Genomic DNA, 18,634 nt, shown 5'->3' on the forward strand with positions numbered 1-18,634 from the left:
TTCAAAATATTTAAAATGAGACTGGGCTTGGAACTGGATATTGCAGGATGCAATTTTTTTCTTCCACTATTTTAAAAGCTAGTAACTAAAATACAGTAAATCTAATTTGGTTGAATGGATATAATAAAATCAGTACGAGTATATTTATTAATATATGTACAATTGTTTTATTTATGATATAAAATATGTAAATTCTCAATTCGTAGGGTGGTAAAATAGAAGATTGTATGTAGAAAGAAACCTCTTGGCAGGGGATTTTGCTTCAGTGATTAAGAGTATGCGCATCACGCTTTATTGAGATATTAAAATCAGCTCATTCTCTTAAAAAGAAGTCACGTGCATTGCACATGTAATTTTTTGTACAAACCTAATGTCAGGATATATGTTTTGAAGACTGAAAAATCGAGGTAGGGTTTCTTCTAAAATTTTCTTTAAGGTAATAAATTGAAATTTGTGTTTGAAATTTCTTTTAAAAAAACTAATAACTAAGATTTTCCATACACCAAAATTTATCATAATTGCAAAAATTTAACCTCTTTTTCTTCTTCTTTATGCTATTTTGTTGGTGAAAGAAACAGCTTGGCAAAGAATTTTGCTGCTCAGTTGGTTAAGAACATAATCAAATTAAATTTTCCTTCTTCTAATATCTCTTGTATAAATAAAAAAAGAAAGAAGGAAACCGCTTGAACTTCTACAAAATTTTGATTTGTTTCAAATGAGGCATGCGCACTGCATGTTACTAAGACATTAAAAGAAATAGAATTCACGTCCATTGCACCTAAAACTTTTTGAACGGACCTAGCGTCAGATGTCATGTTTTGAAGACGGAAAAACCGAGGCAAACTCCCACTCAAATTTTTCTTTAAGGTAACAAATTGAAATTCATCTTTGTAGTTTTTCTTTTGAAAATCTAATAATTAAGATTTTGCATACCCAAAATTATCATAATTATATTGCAAAACCTTCTTTTAACCTCTTTAATTTTTCTTCTTCTTCTTCTTCTTCTTATTTTGTTGGTGAAAGGGGTTGTCGCTTAGCTGCTTAAGATCATCATTCTACACCTGAGGTCTGAAGTTTGATTCTCCCTCATCCAATATCGTTTGGATAACTAAAAGAAAAGAAATTGTATGAACCGTTACATGAATTTTGATTCATTTTAAGTGAGGCATGCACACTGTGTTATTGAGACATTAAAATTAGTCGATTCCCTTGAAAAGAAGTCACGTGCACTGCGCATGTAACTTTTTTGAACGAACCTAGAGTCAAGTGACACGTTACGTTGATGGAAAAAGCAAGGCGGGAGTCTATCTTAGATTTTTGTTGAAGGTAACAAATTGAAAATCGTCATTATAATTTCCTTTTGAAAATATAATTATTAAATATTTTCCATACACCAAAATTTTCATAATTGCAAAAGCTTCTTTTCAACCATGTTTTTTTTCTTCTTATTTTGTTGGTGAAAGGGAAAAAGATATAATACCTGGACACACACACAGCGAAAAAAAGAGGCAGTCGGAAGTGTCTCATCTCATGTCCAGAAACGTAAATATATATTCATTGTCTTTGCTGCGTTGTCTGCTCGCAACCAACCCGCGTCACTTGCAATCTCCAACCTTCTCCTTCACGTATTTTTCTTCAACTTATATATGTTCTCACTGCATGCTTTGAAATCCAACAAATTTAAATAAATAAATAAAAATTAACACCATTAATACGGCAAATATCACATGTATTTATACACAAAGCTACAAACTTTCATCCCTTTAAGCCAAACCATCTTCTCCCATACACAAACATCATGTTCTTTCGGTTCATCATCTCTGTTTCTCTCACAGGCTTCAAATTTGAGGTATCTGGCTGATGGGCTTTCTCTGAATTGTGTGGGATTCTTAATTCTTTGATTTTCTTGGCTGACAAACACTTTGGAGTTTGTTGGTGTTGCTTTTGAGTTTTTGAAATGGGACCCATCAGAGGGTCCAGGAAGAAGAAGAAGGTTGACCAGAATGTGGTAGCTGCTTCAGAATTGCAGCCCCTGGAATGTTGGTGGGACGGCTTCTCTCAGAGAATTACTGGTACAAATATTCCTCTGCTGCTGCTTCTGTGTTTTCGCATATCTTTTTACTTTGGTTGTTTTGTTGGTTAATTTGTTTTAATGGGTTGTCTTTAAATATATTCATTTGTAAATAGTTTGGATATATTTGATTTGTTGTTTATGAGAGCATTTCTTATGATTTATTTGTATTTTGATGCAATATTAGGAATTGGGTTCAATGCAGTTTTCAGAAATTGGACATGTGTGTTGTGACTAGTGATTCATATCTGCAAGTTGATTTCTGGCGGTATATCTTACAATCTTACAGTTCTTAGCTTCTGTTGATTCGTGTTATCGAGCTTTTATTTCGTGTACTCGTTGATGTTTCTCAGAGCATAGCATTCCTAGTTTGATGATTACTGAGGACATTGTTTTAGGTTTTATGCATTATTCCTTCCATTAAATTTACGATGCCAATTAATAACTTCGTCAACGATTTCCTTATTTGTAATTCTCGTTGATGGATAAGTTATTGGTCATTTGTTGATTTCTTATTTTAATGTTTCTCTTAGACAATCCTGTTAGTGTTAATGACTGCAGTTTGTTCTAAGTATGTGTTGACTGTTTAAAACAGGCTGCATCTAGTTCTCAGTTACTAGAATGTGGTATTGTATTATGAATGTTCTTCATTTTTTTGTGCATTAAACTCAGTTCCTCATTGTGAGCATACCTGATCTTCAGATTAGATTCAGAATAGCCTGCTTGTGTCTCGACCGCTCCTTACTTAGTTACCTAACATATAGTTAATATTTATCGGGGTCTCTTGGTGTTAGATATTCCAGCGTCGTGTTACTGCCTAAGAACAATACTCGAATATGTTTGGATGCGGGGATCACTATGATTGGTAAAGTATCTGGACTGATTTCTTGATCCTAAATCTTATTGGAACTTTTGTGGTTAACAATAATAATTCTCTTCAGAGTACATTTTTTCCTTTTGGACTGGCCTAAACCAGTACTGCAAAAAATTGAAACAAAGTGAGTGGACTGATCCGAAAAACACTTGTAGGCGTAATGGCAGAGTAAACGACAGCAGACGAAGAACAATCAGGCACCTAGTGTTTTGCTTTGGTTGTGTAGTGGCCTCAGATGACATGATTAGCTTCAAAAATTTCATAGCTTAGTTGAAGAGTGTCTTTTCTGATGATATGCTGATACAAATTGGGCTCCTTAGACCATACACTGAGGTTAATCTATTAGTTTCAAGTTCTGTCAACTCGTAGTAGCTTTTGATTGTTTTGATTTCTTTGTTAAAAAACTATACAAACCGATGTCCTTAAAAGTGCAGACATCTATGTGCTTTCCTCATGAAATCAAAAATGCAGACTTCTTAATGAAGTCTTTCCAATTTCATACGAGATAGCTTTCGTGATGAGCATATATTTCTTCTATTCTGCTATGTCAACCATTTAGGGGGATCAGTTGTGGGAAGCACTAAGGTACCTTGCTCTGTTCAGGTGGAAGAGATTAAGTACATAGCCACACAACTAATGCTTGTTTGTTCACCATAAGATGAGCAACAGTCGTCCAAAATGCTAGTGTCTGTATGCTTATTTGGATAGAGTAGGTAGCCTAAACATTAAAAATGAAAGAAAAATAGCTTTGAGAAGAACATGTTATAGGAGTTAAAGGCCATTCCATTAGGCGATTATCACTAAATAAGTTCGGGATCAAGTAAGAATTTAAAAATAAAAAAAATAAAAAAAATAAAAAAGTAAGTCATCTGACTTTGTTTTTTGGTGTCCGTTGAGTGTCTAGGCTACAAGTGTGCACATTTTTATCATTTATTCATGATTTTTGAGTCTGCAGTCTTTCTTGTTAAGAAACATAGGTCCACCTACTCGTTGTGCAACCGAAAGGCATAAGATTTTGGTGATTTGATTATACCATATACCTACCACTGAAAGATTAAGTTTCCAGCTTTTGTATGTGAAATGTCTTCTGTCATATGATCTAGCTTTTGAAGGAAATATAGTGATTATGACAGCATAGTTCTCTCCAGTGGTTAAGGAGTTCAAGTATATTTTCGGCTTTGCTTGCATTCGATGATTATTCAGACTATACTACTTCGCTAACTCTTGCGGTTAGATGAATTCTATCCTATTTGCATAGGTTTTCTGATCTTCTGGTTCTGCCATGAACAATGACATAAAGGTTCTAAAATTCACATTGATAAATGGTTGTATTTTGTTTTCTACTTTCTAGGTCAATCGAAATCTAAAGGTACATTGAAATTTGAATCTTTCTTCAAATTTTCGGGAAAGACATTCAGCTACATCTGTTCACTTGTAAAGGAAGATATGATGGCCAGGTCCTCAACCTTCTGCTACTCGAATGGCAAGCCTTTGTGTCTAAATGACCAAGTTGCTATTGCTCTTAGGAGGCTTAGCTCCGGTGATTCATTATGCAGCATTGGCGAGTGCTTTGGGATGAACCAGTCAACTGTCTCGCACATAACCTGGCGTTTTGTGGAAGTAATGGAAGAAAGAGGGCTGCACCATCTTTCCTGGCCTAAAGAGCAGGGTGAAATGGAGGAGGTAAAGTCCAAGTTTGAGAAAATCCGTGGCCTTCCAAATTGTTGCGGCGCAATTGACATCACGCACATCATGATGACTCTGCCTACAGCCGACTCATCAGATGATATCTGGCTCGATGGTGAGAAAAACTGCAGCATGATCTTGCAGGCAATCGTTGATCCAGACATGAGGTTTCGTAACATAATTACAGGATGGCCAGGAAGAATGCGCGATGACATTGTCCTCCGTAGCTCAGGTTTTTTCAAGATGTCCGAAGAAGGAGATTGTTTAAACGGGGAGAAGTTGGTGCTCTCAGAAGGAACAGAAGTGAGAGAATACATAGTAGGAGATTCGGGTTTTCCTCTCTTGCCATGGCTTCTCACTCCTTACAAGGGAAGAGGGCTCTGGGAGCATGAGTCCGAGTTCAACAAGCGGATTTCTGCAACACAGATGGTGGCGCAAAGGGCGTTGGTGAGGCTGAAAGAGATGTGGAAGATAATTCAAGGTGTAATGTGGAAGCCGGATAAGAACAAGCTGCCGAGGATTATTCTTGTTTGCTGTATACTGCACAATATAGTGATTGATATGGAGGATGAGGTGCAAGATGAAATGCCATCGTCCCGCCATCATGATCCTGGTTACCAGCAACAAATTTGTGAATCTGCTGCTGACAATACGGCATTTCACCTGAGAGAGAAGCTCTCTCTATACTTAGCCGGAAAATTGTCTCGATGAGAAGACCGTTATGTGCATCATGGATGGTGGTTTCATTGGTTTATACGTTGACGAAATGTTCAATCTTTGCTAGTTGAAGTTGGAGAGTTTAGAATGTTTGGGGGTGCTTTCTTCTATTGAAACTATAGCCTTAAGTCTTTAACATAGTTTTAATTGAAAATTTTGACTGCATCTAAATATGGTTCTTTAGCATTATCTATATTTAATTGACTGAAGAATATGAATTTCCTTTGGTGCTGAGTCCATATCTGGTTAGTGCGACTGTCGCTATCACGTTGTGCTACTAATCTGTGTTATAATATATGCGGACAAACAAGATTTGACATGTTATGAACTTAAGCTATAATATTATTAAAGTTTATACATTTATAACATGGTGGACAAATAATATTATGGAAGCTTCTCAGTTGCATGGTTCAAGGCCTAATGGAAATGAAACATCCCTAGACGATGTCGTTTTGATCATTCAGCTTTTTAGTCCGAAATTACACCAAACATATGACAACGTTAGTCTAGCTTCTTAGTCGGGCTATACACCAAACACAGTACAATGTTCTGCTTAGACCATGCCATTCTTGATATGGCATTACAGCAAACATAGAACAACGTCCATCCGACTTACACCAAGCCAACACAATCTAACATTGTTCCCACAAGTAGTCCAGTCCAAGACAGTACATGCCCTAATGGAGGTTAATGGTTCTCGTTAGGTTTAAAATTAACGAGTTTGAAACACTTTTGAGAAAGAAACTTAAGTTAAAGTGTCACATGCTAGTCGGGCAAGTCACTGAGAAGTTCTCACAAGTTGAGCTAAAGAACCCACCCACCTTCCCCCACTTTTGGCTTTTGTCAGCATTATGTTGACTCTTTCTTAGACACAATTAAAGACATTTCAAAGTGTTTGCCAGGGCTTCCAGCCTTCCACACAATGTGTAAAGTATCTCCCCCACCCACCCCACCCCCAACCAAAAAAAAAAAACACACAACATGTAAAGTGTTTGGCAACAAAAAGAGGAAAAAAATAAATGCAAGATGAAAGCAGGACAACAAGTGATATCCATCCACAAGAGGTACCAATAATCCACCAATCACAAGTCGAGTCATCGACGAAGTACGATACTAAACCAAACTGACAATCATAGGGCTATAAACATGTCACCGGAAAAACCAGATCGTATAGACGACCCCCGTTGGATAGCTGATGCCTGACATTCAATTAGCGCGGCTTCTAATAACATCGAGACCCACTTCGGTAGGATCAGTAGCTTGCAACTCTACCTGAATTCCGTCCAACTCTCTCTTAAACCTGTCCTTCGAACTCGCATAAATCATCTTGCTTCTCACCTTCGCTGTATCAGGGGACCTTCAGGCATAAATCTTAGATTAGTGCAACAGCCAAGGAACATTAAAATGATATTTACATACGGAATATAATCAATGAGGTCCATAAAGCCTAGAACTCTAAACTCTTTACGTATTTACCAAGCAACGAAAACAATCCGGCTCTTCTGGCAGTTCTCCTCTGTCACGTAATCAAAGTCATAAACAGCGTATCGACACTCGTTAGCAGGGAGGCTTGCAGAGAAATCCTCGTAGCTGTCAGTTGGCTCACCAAGCTTTTCCACAACAACCCCATTTTGTTTCTCCTCAATCTTGTATACTATGAACCGGTAAGTTCTTCTCGCCTTCAATTCCAGAAACTTTAGCTTGCATTCGCCATGCACAGCCATCCCGGATGCTGCATTTGCCTACAAAGATTCAATGGATACCAAAATGCATCACATACCCACCAAGCATCGGTAGCAATTTCCAAAAGTTTCACCAAGCGTAACCATTTTGTATCCATCCCTCGAATTTACAGACCAATCGAAAACACACAGCAATACAACATTCCAAACATCCGAAAACAAAACACGCATTGCTAATACCAAACTAATCAACAAATCAAACAATTTATAAATCACCGACATTTTTGTATCCATTTTGTTAGTGGTAACGGTGGTCCTCGAATTTAACCACCGTTACCACTAACAAAAGGGAAAAAGTTCGGACGAATGTGGAACACAATGCTAAATAAAGTCTTACATTTCTTAAGTATTTTTAGCCACTACGTTAATCATATTTAAAATTAATCACATCCCAGTTCAAGGCCAAACGTAAAATTCAGGCTCAAATACCATCATATTTAGCGTCCAAAAATTCATACTTTTGTGATTGCAAAACAGAAAATCCAAATATACAACATGCACTTATTGCAAAAATATAATATCAAAATTAAAATGCACCAGCAACTGTAGAAACTCATCGAATCAATCGTGATCGGGTAATCAAAAGGGATGCGATTCGACCATCAACTTCTAATTACCCGCCAATTTCACGAATTTCTCACAGTCAAGCAAAAAAAATCAAATTCAAAAATATCGAACACCAAGATTTCACAAATTATACTACAGAGGATCATAATAATAACTGAAATTATAATACAAGCAAGTGAAGCCCTAGAGAGAGAGTGAAGTATATGAAACGCAAACCATTTTCCCAAGAAAATATCGGAGGAGAGAGAGACGTCGAGAAAATATAGAGCTCCGAGAGGAGAGAGAGAGAGAGAGAGAGAGAGAGAGAGAGAGAGAGAGAGTGAGAGATAGATAGGCTCAGCGGTAGACGCGGAGCGCAGCGGGTAGCGTTGCTTATATCACCGTCACGGCACAGAGAAATCGGGCGGTGATCCAACGATATTTGCACACGTGCTCTACGTTGTGGAATGGGAGAGATGGCATGTGATTTACGTAAAGTATAAAGGGAAGAGATCTTCTCTCATTCTGGATTTTAAAGATTCTTACCTCTTAACAGTTTATTGTAGGTTGGATTATCATCTTTCGTCAGATACTATTTATATTTAATTTTAAATAAATAAAAAAAATTAAATAATTTTTAACCGTATTATGTATGATGAATGAATAAGATGTGAAGATCCTTAAAATTCCTATGATGGAATGCAAGGGGACACAAAGCATTTGGTTTTGCTTTCGTAGGCTTGGCCCAAAAGATAGTTATTGGTCCACGACTCCATGCAATTTTGGAAAAGTAACTTTTATTCACGGACAGTATTTCAGTTTTTTTATTTATACTTATGTCGTGTTTGTATCAACTTAGAAACAATTTTATTTTTCTACACCACTTTGAAGTAGTGATAGTGCTTGCCACTCTTCATATTATTAATGGACGAGGTTAAAGTTTGAAATTCGTTCCTTTGCACGACACATATCTTGAAATTTAAACTAACTTAATATTAATAAATTGGATGGTGATGAGCAAAATTATTCTCATTACAAATGCGGAAAGATATAAAATAATGTAATAATACATAACTTATTATGAGATAAAAAGGAGGTTATTTCATAAAGTTCGACACACACATCTCTAATATTAGAAAGCCAGCAATCAATTTTGGTGTCTTAAGACTTCACAAAAAAGTTTTAGATAAAAACACCCTTGAAACAAAAAAAATCTACGACTAACTGAAAATAATGCAATCAAAATAGCAAGGATACTTTTGTCAAAAAAATTAGAAACAAAACAGAATTAAAAAAATCTCTAATCTCTAATATAGAAAGCTAGCAATTAATTTTGATGTCTTAAGGCTTCACAAACCAATTTCTCGAGTATATCAAGCAGCTCATAGAAAATACATTACAAATTATGACCATTACAAGCACAACTGACTTGTAATAAAATCCCTTTACGAGCAGAAGTACTTCTTATAAAAATAATTTCAAATGATTAATAAACTACAATTCAGAATGTATCGCTTCATCAACGAATATTTCGGTTGAACTATCTTTACTTAAATGTTGATTGGATTCAATAGCGCTTTCAAATTGTAAGGCGCAGTGAAATCGGGAGTTCCACTCCAAAAGAGTTTGGCAAACTGCTCGTAGGCCATTTCAGTTGGATGAGCAGAGTCAAAGAAGAGATGTTCACTAACATTGTCACACAAATCGTACGCTTTGACACCTCTCCTTCCTCCACAACTATAAACTCCTCGATATGGACCATTGCCGCAACATGCCACCTTCCCTTCCTTGAAACCCTTGCCAACAATCTCAAAAAAAAAAAAAAAAAAAAAAAAAGGGGGAAGTGATTATTCATTTCCGAGTTCTGATTGAGTAATGTAGAAAATTATAGAAATAATTACATTCTAGTCAGTAAGTAAGTTGCTTTTTCATGAAAGTTTCATCTCAAGATTGATTTTTTTAGGTAAACGATGAAGTTAATTTCAATCCAGCTTGAGATTATTTTACTCTAGTTTGAGAATATGGATGGTTTCGATCAATTAACGGGCTCAAAACCATCCATATTCTTAACAACAATGTACTATATAAGAGAAATTTTTTATCACTTAGTACTACGACTAGTGGTGTTTCTCTTCATTTGTAAGTGAGAGGTATAGGTTCATTTATTACCAAAGACGAATTTAAACCACATTATTGTTAACATATTGTGAGGCTTAACCACCCCCACCCCTTAGACCATCTCTAACCCTTGGGTTAAAATCTAAAATTTTTAACCCAGAAAATTTGGGTTTTAACCAAAAAATAGTTTTTCTCCTCCAACCATTTTGGGTTAAATTTTTAGCCTGAAATTATTAAAGAATGAATTTAGGACAATTTTTTTTCTTAAAGTAACAGTTAAAAAAAAATTGTAGATTATCCTAATTTAATTTTACGAACATTTTAACCTAAAAATACTTAGATTCCTTTAAATATTGAAAAATTACTAAACCGACACCATAAAACTCGTGGAAAACTATGAAATAATATGAAACCCATAAAATAAAAATTTTAATTACTTTAGCCGTTAGATTTAAATTTGGACCATTAGATCTTTTTTTTACCATTGGATTTGATCATTTAGATCTTAGCCGTTGGATTCAATGAATTTATAAATATATATATATATATATATGGTGGGCAAACCCCACTAAAACCTAAAAAATTTAGCCTAGAAAATTTAGATTTTAATCCAGAAACAACTTTTCTACTCTAATTTTTCTGGCCTAAAATTTTAGCTCCAAATTATTAAAGAATGAATTTAGGCTAATTTTTTTCTTAAAGTAACTTTTTTAAAAGAAAAAAAATTATGTAGACTATTCTAATTTAATTTTATGAACATTTTAACCTAAAAATATTTAAATTGTGACAAATACTGAAAAATCACTAACTGACACCATGAAACTCGTTAAACACTATGAAAAAATATAAAACAAATAAAAGATTTTTTTTAATTACTTTAGCCGTTAGATTTAAATTTTGGACTGTTATTTATTTATTTATTTATTTTTACCGTTGCATTTCATCAAATTAGATTTTTAATTGTTGGATTCAATGAATTTATAAATATAAAACTAAATAAAATACACATATATGGTGGGCCAGCCCCACTAATCCTGGGCTAAATCTGGATTTGTTTTAGGTTTTAGATTTTAGGTCCAATTTTAAGCTTGGATTGAGTTGGATTTTTTTTTTTTTTTGGGTTTTTTTTGGGGGGGGGGGGGGGAATAGAAGGCGAAAAATAGATTATAGGCCAGGGTTGGAGATGGTATAAACCAAGGGGAATCCTGGGCTAAATGTGTGACATCCCACATCGCACAGGGGAGTGATCCTTATATGTATACTCCCATCCCTACCTAGCACGAGGCTTTTTGGGAGCTCACTGGCTTCGAGTTCCGTAGGAACTCCGAAGTTAAGCGAGAAGGGGGCTAGAGCAATCCCATGATGGGTGACCCACTGGGAAGTTGCTCGTGAGTTCCCAAAAACAAAACCGTGAGAGAATGGTAAGCCTAAAGCGGACAATATCGTGCTACGGTGGTGGAGCGGGCCCGAGAAGTGATCCGCCCCAGGCCGGGATGTGACAAATTGGTATTAGAGCCTAACCCTGGCCGCGTGTGTGCCGACGAGGACGTCGGGCCCCTAAGGGGGGTGGATTGTGACATCCCACATCGCACAGGGGAGTGATCCTTATATGTATATTCCCATCCCTACCTAGCACGAGGCCTTTTGGGAGCTCACTGGCTTCGGGTTCCGTAGGAACTCCGAAATTAAGCGAGAAGGGGGCTAGAGCAATCCCATGATGGGTGACCCACTGGGAAGTTGTTCGTGAGTTCCCAAAAACAAAACCGTGAGGGAATGGTAAGCCTAAAGCGGACAATATCGTGCTACGGTGGTGGAGCGGGCCCGGGAAGTGATCCGCCCCGGGCCAGGATGTGACAAAATGTGCCCCAAGGGTTGGAGCAAGTTGGGGTAAGTTTAAAACCTAAAATTTGAGCTTTACTCCAAGAGTTAGAGTAGATCTTAGTGTAGATAATATCGTTTGATAAAAAAATTATTTTTAATTAGAACAAATAACAACAAGGGATTAAGAAAGTCGAAAACGTACCGTATTCAGAAGGGTGATCTATTCTTTGTGTAATAAACTTGTGAAAATCGGAAAGTGAGTATCTGAATCCCTTGAGTTCACTCTCTAGCTTTTCCAAGAGTTTATAAAATACTTTTTTTTTTTTTCGGTAAAAGTTTATGAAATACTTTATTGTGTAGTTCCACGTATGTTGCAAGTTCTTCATGGCAGCCATTATTTGGTCCAGCTTCAAGTGCACTTCCGTACGGAATACATGCAAGAGGGTCAAGGTTCATAAACCCAAAATTTCATCCTCCTTTGTTATATATCTCCTACCACATCGAAATTTACATTTATTAGTACCATATACGCATATATATAAATATATAAATATATGTGTGTGTGTGTGTAAGACCTCCTTTTTAAAGGGAATCCTACTACATTGTAGCAAAAACAAAATACGTTATCATCCATTTAAAGTTTACGATGTTCAAGAGATATACTATACCGTTTTTGTTGTAGTGCATCGGAATGCCCTATGAAGCTCTTATTATATAGATAATGCAACTTTTTTCGGGGAGTGGTAAGAAGAATTAATGTACTTTAATCACTGAAGTTATGTTGCCGATCACCAGGCCAACAAATTCCTCACGGGAGCAGGATCGCAACATGCTGGAATCTGTATCGAAAGGGAAAAGGTAATCGTTGCTTCCGATGTTGGACACGTAGACAGCTCGGGACAGTAGAGATTTGGCTTCTTCATCCCCTAGTTTCTGCCTCAACGACTTCCCAACGTTCTTGAAATATGATAGTTGACAATGAAGATCTCTCCCCTGAAATATGATATTTGCAGTAAATAACTATCCAATTCAAATAGTGGTGCAACTTGGATAGAGATATCAGATTTTGACTGATTCTGAGACGAATTATTCTCCAAAATCTAAAAAAAATTGGATAGAAATTGGAATGTATTTCAAATTCTGAATTCGGTCCGAAATTTCAAAACTTGCAAAACTCTATTACATGCACTTAACTATGTTCTTATTGATCGACCAAAAAAAACTATGTTCTTATTGACTTTGGATTTGTAATGCAGTGTACTCAAATATGTAACTATTTTTTTTTTCATCTACTCCCTTGATTATAATATTACATACAAGAAATGAGAATTTGATAACTATAAAATTTTATATATGTAGAGAGCATAGACATGACATTTTTTTTTTATTTTTTATCTTGGTGTAGATGAATTGTCACATCCCGGTCCGGGGCAAATCACTTTCCAGACCCACTCCACCACCGTAGCACGATATTGTTCGCTTTGGGCTTACCATTCCCTCACGGTTTTGTTATTTGGGAATTCACGAGCAACTTCCCAGTGGGTCACCCATCATGGGATTGCTCTAGCCCCCTTCTCGCTTAACTTCGGAGTTCCTACGGAACTCGAAGCCAGTGAACTCCCAAAAAGCCTCATGTTAGGTAGAGATGAGAATATACATATAAGGATCACTCCCCTGGGCGATGTGGGATGTTACAATCCACCCCCCTTAGGAGCCTGACGTCCTCGTCGGCACACCACGGCCAGGGTTAGGCTCTGATACCAATTGTCACATCCCCGCCCAGGGCGGATCACTTCCCGGGCCCGCTCCACCACCGTAGCACGATATTGTCCGTTTTGGGCTTACCATTCCCTCACGGTTTTGTTTTTTGGGAACTCATGAGCAACTTCCCAGTGGGTCATCCATCATGGGATTGCTCTAGCCCCCTTCTCGCTTAAATTCGGAGTTCCTACGGAACCCGAAGCCAGTGAGCTCCCAAAAGGCCTCGTGTTAGGTAGAGAAGGGAATATACATATAAGGATCACTCCCCTGAACGATGTGGGATGTTACATGAATCATACAACTCCCATAATTTTGAAATCCCCAAATAACTCGATTATAAAGATACCAAATTCTACGTAAGTTTATGAATTCCGAAACTAAAAATGATATGCATTTTTGAAAATTTTTGGTGTATTTTTTATCGGGTACTTTGGATATAAGTCTATGCAACACTTATTTTCTTAACAAAAACCCATCTCATTTTAAACATCCAAATAAAACCCAAATTTGAAGTATATTGCCATGTAAACAAATAAATACTTATTATTTTCAAACTATTTACAATTGTGCCACAACATTTTAATTACGTTAATGAATTTAATTATCCACCATAATTGTGGGAAATAAGAGCCTTATTATTATAAAATTATCTACTTTATACTTCTCTTATCATCATATGTTTCATTTCTTTTATTTGTTTGACAATCATTGTAGGTAAATTATTTTGCATGTATGTATTAGGCACGTTTTGTTAAAATTATATATACGTGTACAAATAATTTATCTATATTTTTTTATGTAAAATAATATGTAATTAATTAATTTTGAATCAATTGGCTAAAAAAATTTATTTATTTTGTAGTTAAATTATTTTTCACGTGATATTACAGATATAATAGCCGCATTTTGTTATTATTATATAGAGTGTGCAATCAATCGATATTCTTTTACTTTGTAAGTAAATTAATTTGCATGTAGGTAAATTATTATTATTATTATTATTTGCAAAATATTGGTCTTTAATTAATTTTGAATAAAAAATATTTATTTATTTTGTAGGTAAATTATTTTGCATGTATCATTACATAATTTACTAGAATTTTATATTGTTATTATATATATATGTTGTGCAAAATCATTTACTATGTAGGTAATTTATATTGTTATTATATATATGTTGTGCAAAATCATTTACTATGTAGGTAATTTATATTGTTATTATATTTAAAATATTGATAATTTTGAATAAAATTACTTTTTCATATTCGTAGGATATACTAATTTACCTGTTAGCATCATGTGAAAACAACTATATAAGGAAGATTGGGATCATGTAAATTTTTGTTATTAAATACATAGGAATCATGACATTTAAATTTTTTTTCCAAACCTCATAAGGTACTTGAAGACATTTAATTGAATGAAATCATGTAAAATAAATGTAGATAATAAATGAGAGACCCAAAGTAAGTGTTATTAGGGGTAATTTAGACATCCAAAAAATACCAATTTTGCCAAGTCAAACTTAATTATGGATATTGCTTAGTTGGAGCCTAGTCATTAGGTTTTTGTTAGAGAAATTTATCATGATGGGTTTTAGTTAAACAAAATTAAATTTCAAGGGGTATACTCATATTTTCAGATTTTTTATCCAATCCAACCAAAAATCAGGCCCACACAATTTAGTAACAGAAATTTGTCTTTTTATCCAAAAGACAAAAACCAAAAAAAAACCCCTATAATCATGAATTTACTAAGTCCTTGGTTACGACTCTAAATAAAGATGCGTCAAAGTTCGTGGAGAATCTTTGACCAAAAGAACAATTAGGAAGTTCATACACAATCACAAATCACATACCAAGCCTTGGCGAGTTTCAATCAAAGCACCAGATCCTGCAGATGCAAAGTTGACACCGTACTTAAATTCCTCATTGCCTGGGTCTAGGTACGGTGGAATCGATGGCAACTTTGCATACTCAGCTGCAACAGATAAAACACAATAATTGCCATTCAATTAATTTATCCATATCCAATAACAATTCTTGTCTCCGGACGATCAAGGAACGTATGGTCATAAAAATAGGTGACCGTAAATTCTTGCTCGGTTAGTGACCAAGAGAACGAGACTATATTTATAAAATCAAATTAGATTCATATGATATATACTTTTGATCTTCTACATCTTACCAATAAAATCTATGGCAAGTTTGAATACTCAGATAAAATAAAATTAGATTCATATGATATATACTTGTGATCTTCTACATCTTACCAATAAAATCTGGAATTATACGATAAAATTATATTCATTTTTACTAATTAATAAAACATTCATTGTCAACCAAAACGTTATGAAATTAACAAATTTAACACTCTAATTAAAACAGAACATGCATAAAAAATTTGGGGCAGAAATGTAATTTCACACAATCAAATTTTGCTGTTTTTTTTTTTTCAAAACCTCACCTACATGTAATCCTAACATATCTCTAATTTTAAAAAAAAAAATAAAAAAAAAAAAATTAAAATAAAAAAAAAATAAAAAAACCAACAACAACAACTTCCCACCCCACATTCTCTGTTACTCTCTTCCTCTCTCCTTCTATTCTCACACACTTTGTGTGCATATATATACTTGTGATCTTCTACATCTTACCAATAAAATCTGGAATTATACGACCATCAGAAATTCTACCAGTAGGATGGCCCTTTTTCTAGGTTTCACCATATGGCCAGTAGTTTCCCTGAAAAACAGTGCTGAAGTAGTTGTTGTTTCCAGCATCAAATATGGAATCCCCGAATACGAAAAGGGGTACTGCAGGTGTATGCTTATTTGGAAGGCCACAGTCGCCATGGCTAGCTTGGGTGGTGATATCCAGAAGGCTTGTAAACAAGGCAAATGCAGAGATTTGAATATACAAGCTTGAACTGGCCATCTTTCTCTCTCTGTTTGATGCGTCTTCACTCTTCACGTTATCTAAATAGATCGCGATCAAAAGTATAATAAAATAATAAATAGATAAACAGATCGGGATCAAAGTTTTAATAATAGATAGATAGATAGATAGATAGATAGATAGATAGATATGTGTGTCTGTGTATATTTATATGTATGTGAGAGTTAGGATCGGGAAGTATTCCGAATTTGTTAGCCTGATTATTTGATTAACCATGAATATGTAAATATAATATGCACTTGCGTGTTTTTAAGAAGTATTTTGAATTTGTTAGAGTTGCATGTTATGTTGATGATATAATTTTCATTAAAACTCTGAAGAAGCATGAGAAAATTGTCTCTTGTACTTGAAGTTGGAATTTGAGATGATCTTGGAAAAACTCGTGCGTATGTTGATCTGAAGTTCAAGCATTATTTTGACAGTATTCTGGTCCACCTGTCGAACTACACCAAGAAATGTTGCTTATATCCATGATCATCCATACGTTAGATGCAAATGAGACCCTTGAGAGGTTTTGGAACCTGGAGTTCCATATCTAAGTTCAATTAGCGCCTTATTGTGCTTAGCGTATTGCACAAGGCATGACATCTCCTTTGTTGTTGACTTGTTGACAAGTGAAAAATTAGGCTTACATACTACCACTGAATTGGCATAAAAGATATTTTTCCGCTATCCTGAAGGAAATACGGTTTCGAGCTTATCCCTATGCATCCTGAATAGATTCAATCCCTTGATCTTTGGAATGATGTTTGGCTTGTTTGTTATGTTTACATAGGTTCCTTATCAAACTCCCACAAAGCATGTTCCTAAATGGTTATGTCTTTGCCTTTAGGGAGTACCGCAATATCTTGGAGGTCAACCTAATAGACCTTAATTGCAACGTCTTCGAATCGTACCAAGCTCACGCCATACTTGAGAGTTGTGGTAGAAAGCTCTCGTCGAGCACATTCAAAGCATATGTGGATTTTCATATATCCCTCGTTGAGTCTTAACAACAATCCATGAAGATTATGCCGCTTATATTGACCAAGCTATCTAAGATGCCAACACCAAGAGTATTACACCACCAAAGTTTTTCTTTATTAGCAGAGCATCAGAAGATTGAAGTCAAGCATATCCAATCCCAAGACAACCTTGTCGATCTTTACAAGAAGTCGATGTCGATGTATACCTGCCAGAAGCTTACCAAGGTATTGGATTGCGTGACTAAACGAGGTTTTGATGAGGCACTAATATCGGATTGGTCATACCCTTGTGTGTGTTTTTCTACTACTTGATGCATACTAGAGATGTCAAGTATCGACATTGCACTAACTCACCCTTTGTCTCTTTAGACTAGAGGTTTGTCCAACCGTGTTTACCTCAGCCAGATTTTGGTGAGACTATCTCCTTATATGCATCCCTACTTTGAGACTCATGTATACCTTAGCCAGATTTTGGTGTGTTACCTCAGCTAGTTTTTCTACTACTATCTTTTAATGATGAAAACATGATGCAAATACTTTTTAAGTTCTACACACTCAACAGAGAGTATGGTAACTAGTGTGATTGTGTAGACTTAAAATAGGAATTCTACATGATCTAGAAGATTCTTTCTATATACAACTTGTATTACTTGTAGGGCAAGTAAAACCCATAATAATTAGTATAAATAAAAGCACTAAACATGTCACTTAGTACTACGGTCTAGTGGTATTACTTTTCGCATATAAGTGATAGGTCTTAGGTTTTATTCTCGCCGAAGGCAGATTTGAATCACATTATTGCTAACATATTGTGAAGCTTAGCCCACTCCCGCACCCCCTTAGTATAGATAATATGCTTTGTTCAAAATAAAAAATAAATAAATAAATAAATAACACACTAAATATGAAGAATTATATACATAAAAGGGTAATGTTAGGAAGATCAAATTTTTAAACAAAATTTTGTAAATCAAATGATGTGATTATTGATGATTGAATTATTATTTAAGTATTGATTAATGTGCTTATTTCTTATTAGACCAACTCCAATGGTGGGCTAAAAGCCAAATTACCCCTCAAAATTTTCCCCCAAACCCACTCCAACCCAAGGGGAAAATTTGGGTTAAATGCTAAATGCTAAACCAAGGCCAAATTCCCCCCAAAATTTAGCCCAGAAATCGGAGTGGACTTCACCCAATATTTATCGGAATTTAAATTTTTTTAGATTAAAATGTTCATAAAATTAATTTACGATAGTCTACATATTTATTTAAAAAAAAAATTTAATTTAACAAAAAAATAGCCTAAGTTCATTATTTAATGATCCCGGGCTAAAATTTTAGGCTAGAACGGTTGGAGTAAAAAAACTGTTTCTG

General features: G+C 35.2%; 2 protein-coding genes and 1 pseudogene across 2 annotated transcripts; 1 reads left to right on the top strand and 2 right to left on the bottom strand.

The window, feature by feature from the left end:
* The first annotated feature begins 1,584 nt into the window (after window positions 1-1,584).
* Window positions 1,585-5,462, top strand: LOC137735617 (protein ALP1-like). Its single transcript, XM_068475063.1, has 2 exons — window positions 1,585-2,072; window positions 4,297-5,462. Exons 1-2 carry the CDS (start codon window positions 1,958-1,960, stop codon window positions 5,340-5,342), a joined length of 1,161 nt encoding a protein of 386 aa, XP_068331164.1. The 5' UTR covers window positions 1,585-1,957; the 3' UTR covers window positions 5,343-5,462.
* An 895-nt stretch (window positions 5,463-6,357) lies between these two features.
* On the bottom strand, window positions 6,358-8,108 carry LOC137735466 (actin-depolymerizing factor 1). The gene is made up of 3 exons (XM_068474893.1): window positions 7,874-8,108; window positions 6,825-7,090; window positions 6,358-6,705 (listed from the first exon to the last, which is right to left on the bottom strand). The coding sequence occupies exons 1-3, from the start codon at window positions 7,874-7,876 to the stop codon at window positions 6,555-6,557; spliced, it is 420 nt and encodes a 139-aa protein (XP_068330994.1). The 5' UTR covers window positions 7,877-8,108; the 3' UTR covers window positions 6,358-6,554.
* A 1,022-nt stretch (window positions 8,109-9,130) lies between these two features.
* On the bottom strand, window positions 9,131-16,272 carry LOC137734426 (GDSL esterase/lipase 1-like; annotated as a pseudogene).
* Between the last annotated feature and the right edge of the window lie 2,362 nt (window positions 16,273-18,634).

The sequence above is a fragment of the Pyrus communis genome, chromosome 5 (assembly GCF_963583255.1).
Source record: "Pyrus communis chromosome 5, drPyrComm1.1, whole genome shotgun sequence".
Taxonomy (NCBI): Eukaryota; Viridiplantae; Streptophyta; class Magnoliopsida; order Rosales; family Rosaceae; genus Pyrus; species Pyrus communis.